General features: G+C 36.4%; 2 protein-coding genes across 4 annotated transcripts in view; one reads left to right on the forward strand and one right to left on the reverse strand.

Moving 5' to 3' along the window:
- brinp3b (bone morphogenetic protein/retinoic acid inducible neural-specific 3b) overlaps nucleotides 1-2094 on the reverse strand; it is a 29336-nt gene extending 27242 nt beyond the window's left edge. Inside the window, exon 1 of the mRNA XM_055202884.2 lies at nucleotides 1862-2094. Within this exon, the coding sequence (XP_055058859.2) occupies nucleotides 1862-2094 (233 nt within the window). The remainder of the gene's footprint in view (nucleotides 1-1861) is intronic.
- Nucleotides 2095-2099: 5 nt separating this feature from the next.
- Nucleotides 2100-12460, forward strand: part of rgs18 (regulator of G protein signaling 18) — a 109447-nt gene continuing 99086 nt past the window's right edge. For 2 of the 3 annotated variants that reach the window (XM_073854279.1, XM_073854273.1), the window contains exons 1-2: nucleotides 2100-2237; nucleotides 2359-2439. The gene's annotated coding sequence lies outside the window, so the exon portion shown is untranslated. Of the gene's footprint in view, nucleotides 2238-2354; nucleotides 2440-12460 lie in introns of those variants that run through there. The other variant, XM_073854281.1, reaches the window with a different exon arrangement.

The raw sequence follows: 12460 nt of genomic DNA on the forward strand, positions 1-12460 counted from the left end.
TAACTTTCATCATCTTCGATTAAAACTGTAAAAGATCATTTAATGCCAGTGTGTCAAAAACACCAAATTAAATTTCTATCAAGTACATCTTTTGCCCTATGGGAAAAAAATATTTGCTTTATGGAACCAAATAATCATTTATTTCCAAATCAAGACGCTGTTTTCCACGCTGTGAGCAAATTGCCTGGCAAGCAAAAACATATTCCTCTTTTCAGGTTCCAAGGCTTCATCATCAGATCAATATTTATAATTTTTATCCTTATTTCTCACATTCTCTGTCTCTATCACAAGGTTATTAGTTTCAGTGCTGTGAAAAACACAGCAGGTACTCTCCCTTCGGAGATCAGCAATTAAAGCACAATTCTCACTACTAAAGGCTCACGGGAACCAATCCAATCACTTACATGAAGAGGCCTATCTAAAGAACAATCGCAATGGGAATAGAGGATGTCATTATCACCAATCAACTCAACAAGGATGGTGTAAGTATCGGATGAAATTCCCGATGATCACCAGACGTAAAGTACCTACTGTAAGCCACTGATCACCACAGACCAGAGGCCAATGAGCTGCCTAGCTCAAGAGCTTTCCGAGAGCCTTTAGTGAAGACCTGAGGGGACCTCGTAATCAAAAGCCACAAGCTATTTTGTAACAGAAACCCTGCAGAAACTAGAGGCTAAAGCAAATAATACTTCAGATCTATAAACATCTTCATAAAAGCTATGTAGGTGTATTTATGCTTTTTGGTATCTTATAGTGAGTCAGACATTAGGCCTGTGTTGGGTTTATAGCCCATATGCCTTGTTATATTATATAGAATTGCATAATGATTAGTTATGTCTCATTTCGGTTTAGGCTAATAATTATGATGACATCTGCAAACACAATTCACAGCATTAAATGAATGTTTATATTATATTAAAATAAAAGTTATATCAGAAGGAAAGTCTAAGAAAAATAAAGAACTGCACATACTGCACATATCGGAATGACAATGTTTTGTTAGATGAAGGACATTGTAATGAATGAACATTTTAAAGGCCAATTCATATCAACAACAACAATAAAGTAAAAAAAAAATCAATTTTTTAGAGAATTGCAGAGTCCTTCAGCACAACAATAAAGATACAGATGAAGAATATTGCTATGATCACTTTCAGAGCAATCTTTTTACCCGATGAACAATAAAAAAATCCATTTTAATTTAAAGGATTTGTGCATTTCAAAATGTGAAGTTGAGCTTAGAATAAATGCAACATTATTGTCTATTGGTGGGGACGCTAATATCGCTGTAGTGTTATAGCTTATTTATGCATTGCTACATTGCATTTAAGGTATATGTTTAATCGATATCTGTGTTCCCTGGGCATCAAACCCTTGACCTTTGCACAGATAATGCAATGCTCCAGCTCCACCAATAAATCTACAGGAACACCTGCTGTTATTGTCTTGGTGTGAACGGGCCTCAAAGACTGTGTTAAACATAAAATAAATAATTGTATCAGTATGATTCATATATAAAAACCGAATCATATGTGAGCTTTATTCTAAAACCAACTAGATAAAAGCACTTTAGTAGACCGGATGTGACGCAATCAATTAGTGCTTTGATATCGCCTGAAAACGTACAGCACGTTTTGTTATTAATTTGAGAATTTTTGTTTACTTTTTCAAGTCAATTTTATATTTTTATCTACATTTTTAAGTATCATGAAGTTCATTAAACGTTCAATCATTATAAAAAAACACAACAACTACTACTTACGTTTGTAAACAACTTTAATGTGCTACTATTTAACGAGTTATGATCCTAATCTGTGTACTCATCGATTCCTCTAAATATTCAAATGATCTGTCGTACCTGTATATTTTGTATCTGGTTGTAAACCCGTGCTGGTATCGTTCGGTGAACTCGATGAATTCCTGAGATCGGTGAAACGGACCTTTATCGGACAGCAGCCAGTCGAGCGGTTCAGCGGAGCCCACGTACACGAGCAGTGATACGAGCACACAACACCATCGGACACGGATCATCATCCCCTCCCATAAGAGCATCGGGTCAGGCGGTCTGAGACCAGCACACCGAACCCACATCCTTCAGCCATACATGTTTCCTCCTCTCAAGTCCCAGTTGTGTCCTGCAATTCAAATCAACATGTTTAGCTGATGTCAAGTTAACATCACCAGCATAGATTTCTGACAGAGGTTCCGTACCTGACACGAGCTCCACACTTCAGGTATCCGAGATAGAAAAATGTACTTGAAAATCCTGTGGTTAACTGTGCGCATATAAAGTAAAATACGTTTCCTTGAGTAAAGAGTTGGTCTAAATGATCTCCTTAATTGTTTTCAATGCAGGTGTGTGTGACAGCAGGTGCACACGCGCTTCAACATCCATGCTCGCGCCACGCGAAAGAAGTTGAAGCACATAACACAGAGGTGAGGAAAAATAGCAGAAATTTCTCTAATGTGGGCTGGAAATGTCTTTAGATCCCACTGCACTGTCAGGACTTGCAGGGTAAATTTACTCTTTCGGTCCTTTTTCTCCTCGGCAGCTGTAAAATACGATGGAGCATTAATGACTGTTTCCCAACAGAGCATCCCTCTACCTAAACACTCGTACAATGAGCGATACATATAAAGAGAAACTCTCTCTCTCTCTCTCTCTCTCTCTCTCTCTCTCTCTCTCTCTCTCTCATAGACATTTCTCTGCATGCCCCTCCTTTTGTGCATTCACTTTCAATTTTGTTGAATAATTTACCCTGAAAACATTACCATGATATTGCCATATTTCCTTTAAGTTGTCCACTGGCTGAAGGTCTGTTATACCAGGTACTGTGGCAACTAAGTTTAACTTATATTTTTTTCGCGTCTGAGAGATTTCAATTTCATAACAACTGAACTTATATCTATTTATATAGATAAAGAGATATAGATATAAATCAACTTCATTAAAGTATGTGATACAACAGATAGATAAATGCTGTCTGGGTCTGATTAAGTTAGAGAAACAATTAAAATTATTAAAAAAAAAATTTTAAAAATATTTTTCATGTGCAACATTTGGGTCCTTGGGACTCCAAACATAAAGAATGTACAGCTGTGCTGTACACTGTGATTAGTGACTGAATAGCCCATCAACAACCATTGATTACTGCACATATGAGGAGACAAAATCCTGAACATGAGATTTGGAAAAAGAACAGAAAAAATATAAGAGCTGTTTAATATTCACAAAGCGACTAAATGAATTATGCAGGATAACGGAAAGTGGAGGAATATCTCCATTCTATTTTGTGCCACTGTTGGATTTTAAATTGAAAATGTTTTGACTTTTACAAACGTGTGATATAATGGTGAACGGATTATAAAACTGTCTATTATTTATTACTTTATTAATTAGTTTTTTCTTATTTCATATAAAGTCTGTTCAAATTGCAGGTCAGTAATGAAAATATGTTTATTATTCAGTAATATTTTTTTATTTTTATGTATGCAGTATTTAGTTTCTTATTTAAAGGTGCCAAAGATGCATTGAAATAATTGTTCTCTGATATCTACATAGAAGTGGCTTTATTAAGTTTTACATGTCCATTTACAACCCTAGGATTTGCCCTTAAAAATGAAATGATATTATAACCTTATTTGAAAGGGTCATGAATAATAATGTTGAGCTCTGCTCTGATTGGCTGTTTTGCAGAGAAGCTCTTTTGAATAGCTGTGTGTAAACAGATCTTATATTTGAGCCTATATCAGATGAAGATATGGAATTTGATGAATAATCAATTATTTGGACATTGTTAATGGACATTTCTAAGTGTTTTTTTAATATGGACCTGCAAAACGTAACTGTAAAGTCTATAGTAGAACTTCAGCCTAAACGCTAGCTTATAGCGTTAACTAGCATATAGCACTAACTTAGCAATCACAAGTTTGTTTTTAGCATGATAACAACATTGTACCTAATTTAATGTGTAATTTAATGTTGGGGCATACATCTGTAACGTCACAGTCTGTGTTATGTTGAGACTCACCTGTTTTCCAGCTGTTTTTCCATGCATGAGGTTGAGATAAGAAGGTGGAAACAATCGCGTTTGAGGCTCACGATATGTCATTACCATGTACAAAGCATGTATTATTCATCTATGCCTATGTAAATACAGTTTTAAATTCTACGGCACCAATTGAGCCACAGGAACACTCCTTACATACAACAATATTTATTTAAAGGGATAGTTCACTTTAAAATGAAAACTTTGTCATCATTTACTCATCCTTATATTGTTCTAAACCTGTATGAATTTCTTTTTTCGGATGAACACAAAAGAAGATATTTTGAGAAATGATGGTAAACACACAGCAAGTGACCATTAACTTCCATAGTAGGAAAAAATATTTTAGAAGTATTGTGATAAATTACTAAGAAAATATTTTGATAAATGATGGTACTAAGCACACATTAAATTATATTAAATTATATTTAATTGTATTCCTACTATGGAAGTCTATGGTCACTTACTGCCATGTGTTTACCATCATTTCCCAAAATATCTTCTTTTGTGTTCATTAGAAAAAAGAAATTCATACAGGTTTAGAACAACATGATGATGAGTAAATAATGACAGAATTTTCATTTTAAAGTGAACTATCCCTTTAAAGTAGGATTTTTTCAAAAGCAGTGCATACATAGTGATGGAGGTCACTACAAAGTCATAAAGAAGACCAATGTGATTATTTCGTTTAGGTTACTATTTGGTCTTTTATTTCTTGGTCTAATGTACTGTAGTCTTTCACTCTTTAAGAAACAGATCACATCACGTTATGTATGTACGACCCAAAACGCCACGTGAAGCTACAACCAATTACAGAACCAATTACAGCATTAATTAGAGCGAAATTAAAAACACTTGGACCCTTGGAAATATTCTTCACGAACACTTACGAAGTGATCTCAGCGCTCGGGAAGGTGGCTCACATTTAATCTTTACGGGCAATTTATTACCCCCATGCTTTTGAAGATAATTTCAAATGTAATGAAAGTCTGTCAGTTGAGGCGGAACATCAAATGTTTGCTCTGTCAGTCTCTCTGACATTATTTCAGACTGGAGCGGAGTTTAGCGAGGGGAAATGACTTTCCCTTGAGGCTAAAGACTCTTGTAGTCTCCAGTGGTCTTTGTTGTCTGTTTACAACAGTAATTGAAATGTTCCTAAATCTCTGCCCTACCGTACTCTTCCCCTTTTCCCTGTTTCCATTCCCCCGTCTGTTCATTTCACTCTCTGTTCCTCATTTTACCCCCCACTTTCTATTCCTTTCCTGCTCTTTGTCGCTCCCTTACTTTCCTTATTTCCCTCACATTACCTGCAGAGCAGAGGGATTCAGTCACTGTATCTTATTTGTGTGGAAATCATCTTCTGCACATCAGTAGCACACAATGCATAGACGAATCTGTCTCTGTGGTATGTCTTCTATTCTGGCGAGAAGCCTCCAACGCTGCTTTTTTTAACCAAACCAAAGGATGTGGAGATATAGCATATCTGTCCTTCCATCTCCGGGAAATAGATGTGTTGGTTTGGGTCACTGCAGGACGGCTGTATGCGTAGGACATTAAATTGAGTTCATGAAGAGTCATAGCAAGTTAAAAACTTCATGGAGCAATATTTCATTTATGAAATACTGATAAACCTTTTTTTGTGCGGAGTATATCTCTAGCTTGTGCTGAACAGAATCGTAATTGAATCCTAAGACTACCTTGACCTCTCTAATTTACAAAAAAAATTGTACTGCCACACCGTAATGTTTTAACCTTCATCATAAAGTGAAACACAGTCTAAAAGACCTCATGAAATTTATTGACAAGTGCAATTAAAATTCCTATGCTGACCTATTTCCTATTGAACAAATGTGGTTTGGCCATGACATATCAAAGGGCTCATCCTTTTTTTAATATCAGATAAGCTTTAGTTAAGTCATAGGCATGAAACATGAACCGGTTCACACCAGCCGCGGTAGAGGCGTCAAACGCGAGTGATTTCAATGGTAAATCAATTTGAAGACGCGTTGACACTCGTCTGGAGGTCTCGCAGCGTGAATGAGGCGTTAAGCGCAGCGGTAGATGCGATTCCACCTTATTTGCACAAATTAAACGAATTGAGTGTTGAATTAAGCAAGTTGAAAAATTTGAACTTTGGTGGAAAATGCGCCGTGTTAACCAATCAGGAGCTTGCTCTAGTAGTGACGTGATTACAGGAAGCGAGCAGAGTCGCAGAAGCCACTCCCATGACGCACATTTCTGCGTGAATGTCTCGATGACTAAAATTTCACGCACGGCTTTCACGCGCAAATGAAGCGAGTAAACTCAAAATGTTCAAGCTGCAAACTAGACGGGGTAGATGCAAATTTGACGCCTCAAACGCGGCTGGTGTGAACCCACAGTAATGCTGCGTTCACACCAGCCACGGTAGAGACGTCAAGCGTGAGTGATTTCAATGTTAAGTCAATGTGAAGGTGCATTGACGGGCGTCTGGAGGTCTCGCGGCGCGAATGAGGCGTTTAGCGTGGCGCAGTAGATGTGATTCCTCCTTGTTTGCGCAAATTGAACGAATTGAGCTTTGAATTAAGCAAGTTGAAAAATTTGAACTTTGGCAGAAAAACGTGCCGCGTTAACCAATCAGGAGCTTGCTCTAGTAGTAACGTGATTACAGGAAGCAAGCAGAGTCGCAGAAGCACCTCCCATGATGCAAATTTCTGTGTGAATGTCTCGATGACTAGAATTTCATGTGCGAATGAAGTGAGTAAACTCAAAATGTTCAAGCCGCAAACTAGACGTGGTAGACGTGAATTTGACTCCTCAAACGCGGCTGGTGTGAACCCACAGTAATGCTGCGTTAAAACCAGCCGCGGTAGAGGCGTCAAGCGCGAGTGATTTCAATGTTAAGTCAATGTGATGGTGCGTTGACGCGCGTCTGGAGGTCTCGCAGTGTGAATGAGGCGTTTCGTGTGGCGCAGTAGATGCGATTCCACCTTGTTTGCGCAAATTGAACAAATTGAGTGTTGAATTAAGCGAGTTGAAAAATTTTAACTTTGGGGGAAAAACACGCCACGTTAACCAATCAGTAGCTTGCTCTAGTAGTGACGTGATTACAGGAAGTGAGCGAAGTTGCAGAAGCCCCTCCCATGACGCAAATTTCTGCGTGAATGTCTCGATGACTAGAATTTCACATGTGGCTTTCACTTGCGAATGAAGCGAGTAAACTCAAAATGTTCAAGCGGCAAACTAGATGCGGTAGACGCGAATTTGACTCCTCAAACGCTTATGTGAACCCACAGTAATGCTGCGTTCACACCAGCCGCGGTAGAGGTGTCAAGCGCAAGTAATTTCAATGTTAAGTCAATGTAAAGGTGCGTTGACACGCATCTGGAGATCTCGCGGCGCGAATGAGGCGTTTAGCGCGGCACAGTAGACATGATTATGCGTCTTGTTTGCACGAATTAAGCGTTGCCACGGGAAATGTGCAAGTTGAAAAATGTGAACTTTGGCGGAAAAACGTGTTCAAGCGACAAACTAGACGCGGTACACATGAATTTGATGCCTCAAACACGGCTGGTGTGAACCAACAGTATAAAGCAGTTATAATTTCTCGCTTATGTAAATCTTATAGATTTGTTTTGCTTGATATGTTTGTATAATCTTGTATACTTCTTAGTTTAGTAGTAAGAGGATGAGCATCCATTTTTATTTATTTTGACCTTTAAGTGTTTTGACATGGTATGTGTAAACTGCGTACATCCTATTGACATAGACTGCATAAAAGCGTGATCTGCTTGAAAAATGTAAGCACTACAGTAAATGTTAATGAAACAGATGCTTAGTTTGACAGCATGTTAGTCTGTGAATCTAACATCTCCAACATGAAATACTTTCCCTGTGTTCAGTTATAGTTTTGCCATGGCTCATTAATTCAGCAACAGCATCTTTACACTACACTGTTTCCCAGTTACTATTTTTATACAGTATGTCCACATGGCCTTTCTGTCTTAAGTCACACTTGAACAATAAAGTACTGACCTAGAACATTTTATTATTTGCACAAAGGGAAAACACTGGAGCACTCAAAACAATAACCCTGGAATGAGAATGATTTTTTTGTCACAGAAAAAAGTTATAGCAATTTGCGACCATTTAAAATTGCTAAATAAATATAAACACACAGTAAAATGTACATAAGTTTACATAGTTTCCTTCGTTATACAGTTTGGTATTGCTGTTTGGTGCAATACTCTGATGCAAAGAAAAAAATGAGAGAAATTTGCAACAATATTATTTTAATTGCTAAATAAATATAAACACACAGTAAAATGTACATACAGTTTGGTATTGCTGATTTGGTGCAATACTCTGATGCAATATTTGCAGGTGGATTTGCAGCATGTAAAATTGATCTGGTACTGTACAGTAGGATATTTTAAGTGTAAATGGATTCGGTTGTTTACACCTTAAATAGTCTTCTGTAGATTCTTTGATTACTTTCAACTGCAGTGCAAATTAAACACCAGACAACATGCTGAGCTACAGTATCGATTTGCTTACTCAGTACCTGGTCTGTTCAAGCCTGGGAAAAGTGATGTTTTGAAAAGTAATATCTTGAAATAGAATTATCCATGTGCAAGACTTCGATGTGTGTTGGCCTGCTGCACATGAAATAACTGCGAAATAGCACCTGAACTTACATTTCACCCTCTGTTGAATGTTTTCAAATGAGGAGCTCCACTGTTCCTCTAATTCTTTGAAAGCCTTTACCTGTGGCAAATTAGCCATGTAATACAGTAAAACAATCACACTCAACGTAGCTCCTGACTGGGTAGAAGGTCAGCTATTGTCACGGCATATTAGTTTAAATGTGGACAAACGCTGCATACCATTAATTGCAGAATAAAAGTGTAGAAAAAGGTTTTTTAAATCTGTCTACTAAAACAGCTTGAGGTCAGAGATCAGCCGTGGTGTTTAATTACATCTTACGAGTGTATAAATCAGTCACACAAACAGCAGTGCCAATGCTTAATAGCTTATAGTTCACTCGAATGCTGTCCCTGAATAAAATAAAATGAGTGTGGGGCTATTTGGCACACAGTAGGTATCGTATGTTTCTGAAAGTCAATTTCTCTATAGATGGTGAAGTCTTGGTTACAGAAAACATTTACCATTTTATTGCAGATTATAAATAGCCTGCAATTCTTTAAAAGCACACTGACCTTTTGTAACAATACTGAGTAGTCATTAAATAGTCTATTAGAGGCTTTTAAGTTGAGTTTATACAGAACATTGTTCAATTCATGAAGTAGCAAACGTAAAAGGTAACATACTATACTGAAATATGCTAGTAGACAGTGTAAAAAATACATTGTATAGGATTACAACATATATGACAGCACATCTGCTTTTATGAAAATAAAATGGCTTTCCTGGAGTTTGTACACAAGCCACAGAGTTTGGTTCTAAAACGCGATAAACGCCATTTAAAAAAAATTGTTACCACCAAAATCAGTATTGTATCTGGTCAGTATTAAAAAGTAAATTCTTAATTTTATGCAAAATCCGATATCCACCGTGTTATTCTGTCATATTTCCTCCCTTTTTCCCAAAACGCGATAAACGCCTGTTCTCCTTCTCTGCAGAATGCAATAAATCCGCTCCCCAAATCACAGCGCACCAATCCACGCATTGTAAACAACAATTGCGGTGCTTTGAGTACACACGGAATCTTAGTTTTCCTCATCTACTTTGTACTTCGTGATAAACAAACAAACAAAAACAAAATAAGTTTTGATGGCATTGATAAACCTGTGGTGATTTTTTTCTGTGGCGGGGAGGAAACGTAAGCCACTCGGGCACCACATTGCTAACACCTTGACCCCAGGGGATCTTATGAAAAACTTTCCATTATTTTACTCAAAGTAAACAAAAATCGAGCACGACCAAAACATTTTACAGCTGATCGCTGTCAAAAAAGTTTAGTGACAACAGTATTCTTAATATGACAAAGTAAGTGTTTTGATTAATGCCATTAATGTTTTTTTATCAGTGTATACCACTAGTCAACTTAATGAATATAAAATGGCAAAGATGAATGCACATTTATATACAGTACTGATTCAATAGATTTATAACATTTAAATAAAAACTTGTCATGGACTTATTGCAATTTGTTGGAATTTTTTTTTCGTTTTTTATAATAATACTTTGAAAATCAAATTAAGTATTTGAAATTTTAATGTTATTATAACCCTTAAGATGCTATGTAAAAGTTTGTAACAGAAAATAGTGGTTTTCATCTTGTCACTTTCTTGGTATGTAACGCGTTTTTACTGAAATTAGTCAAAATTAACAAATAAAAATATGAAGGACCGGGTTTGTACATTTTTTATTTTCTTTTTTATAAAAAAATCAGGCTTGTTTTCCTTACCTTAGGGGTCGTGTAAACGAAGTGGATGGTGGATGGTGTATGTTGTCAGTTGTTTCCAATGGAAACGTTATGGTTTTCAAAAAAGCTGGCGAATTTTGTCTATACTGTGCGCCAGCGCTTGCCATTTTTCTGCGGTGAAAACCTAGGAGTGCATTTCTCAAAAGCATTGTTTGCCAACTATGGTCACAAGTTCCATCGTTTCAGCATAGTTTAAAGATTTGAGTGTTTCCCGAAACTATCGTTCCAGTGGACAAACTACAGCTTTTTAGTCATTGTTCGGGAAGAGTTGAAAAATGCCCAACTTTGGGGGAAACGCTCAGCTCGTCAATGTCACTTTTTACTCGGCCGTCCAATCATGATAAACAAAACAGAAGTATAGCAACCAAAGAGCTTAGCTGAAAAAATACTGGCAAGCGCCAACAGTTGGCGTCCGCCTGGCCTTTTCAGCCAGCCTTTGATGTACACGCGCCCTTAAGTTATCACTAGCACAGTACCATTAAGGTGGCTTTTACACTGACACTTAAGTTCGAAATAGGGCATGGTTCGCATGAAAAATTAATAATGTGAACTTTGTCATGGGGCACCAGGAGGGCACCAATCCCAAGACTAAGGTTGTCCGAGTTAATTTTCCTTAGGACTGTAGCGCTATTCTCATGAAACAGCTTGCCAGATTCCAATCAGATCAGATTACAATAACTTATGTGTTTGTCAAATAACATAAAGGTGTATAATGTGTCTCTATATCAGTGTTGGGTAAGTTACTCAAAAAAAGTAATTAATTACTAGTTACTAATTACATCTTGAATCATGTAATTAGATTACTTTACAAATTACTCTCTCCAAAAAGTATTTAATTACTTATTACTAATTACTTTCTAAATCCTATTCAGTATATGATACAAGAATAGGCTTGAAATGGCTCAAAGAAATAATATGTAAATGTACATTGACTATTCTTGTCCCACTTTATGGTCCAATCCTCTCCAACTACTGCTTATTAATACTAAAGAAGTTGTTAATTTTAAGTATTGGTAGAAATGGGGAGGGTTAAGGATGTAGAATAAGGTTTTGCAAAATCAGTCATTAATATGTGCTATTAAGTATTAATAAACAGCCAACATCTCATTAATATTAATGCTAATAATCAACCAGTTAATAGTGAAAATTGTAAACTAAAACCATGTTAAATCCACTATCATATTATAGTATACAAAGTATTTAGTTACATCAGAAGTAACTGTAATTAGATTACAAGAAAAATAAGAGTAATCCCTTACTTTACTTTTTCAAGGGAAAAGTAATTAAATTACAGTAACTAATTACTTAGTAACTAGTTACACCCAACACTGCTCTATATACACCAGGATCGATTACTTATAGTATTTGTTTAAGTTCTGACAATTATGACTGTAGAAAAGGCAAAAGCATACGATTTTTTTTTTGCCACATCTGACCCGACTCTGAATTAAAAGTTAGGCTGTTGTAGTGATTTGGGGTAAGACAAGAACACAGTTTTATTTCCTGGGTCATTTCTAACAAAAAAAATATATAACTAAGAACCTTGACAGTGCAGCTTTTTATCCCAGTGTGATGTATTGTGTTAATTCGTTTATCTAACACCTGTAGGCCTATTACATAATAATATTAATGAATATAAACGAGAACTTTAGATTATAAAACATAATTCGCTAAACAAGTATTATATAAGACAATGTGAAAATATATTTTTAACTAACATGCACTGCTCGAAATGGCTGCTATGAGTGTCTCACAACTTCATAAGTTTGCATCCCTAAATAGAGCAGCCTGGACTTACTGTTAGCATGTATGGACACGTTTTGAAATGTATTTTTAGGTGCCTTTTCATCTAAAATCCAAGTATTATTTTTAATCTTGCTCTTCTTATTTATAAAGAAATGTATATGGTTTGAATTAATTCCAAGTCCATATGCTGCTATGTTTAGCATTCAACACAGAAGACCATATTTTTATCATATCA

Source organism: Misgurnus anguillicaudatus, chromosome 2, assembly GCF_027580225.2.
Source record: "Misgurnus anguillicaudatus chromosome 2, ASM2758022v2, whole genome shotgun sequence".
NCBI lineage: Eukaryota > Metazoa > Chordata > Actinopteri > Cypriniformes > Cobitidae > Misgurnus > Misgurnus anguillicaudatus.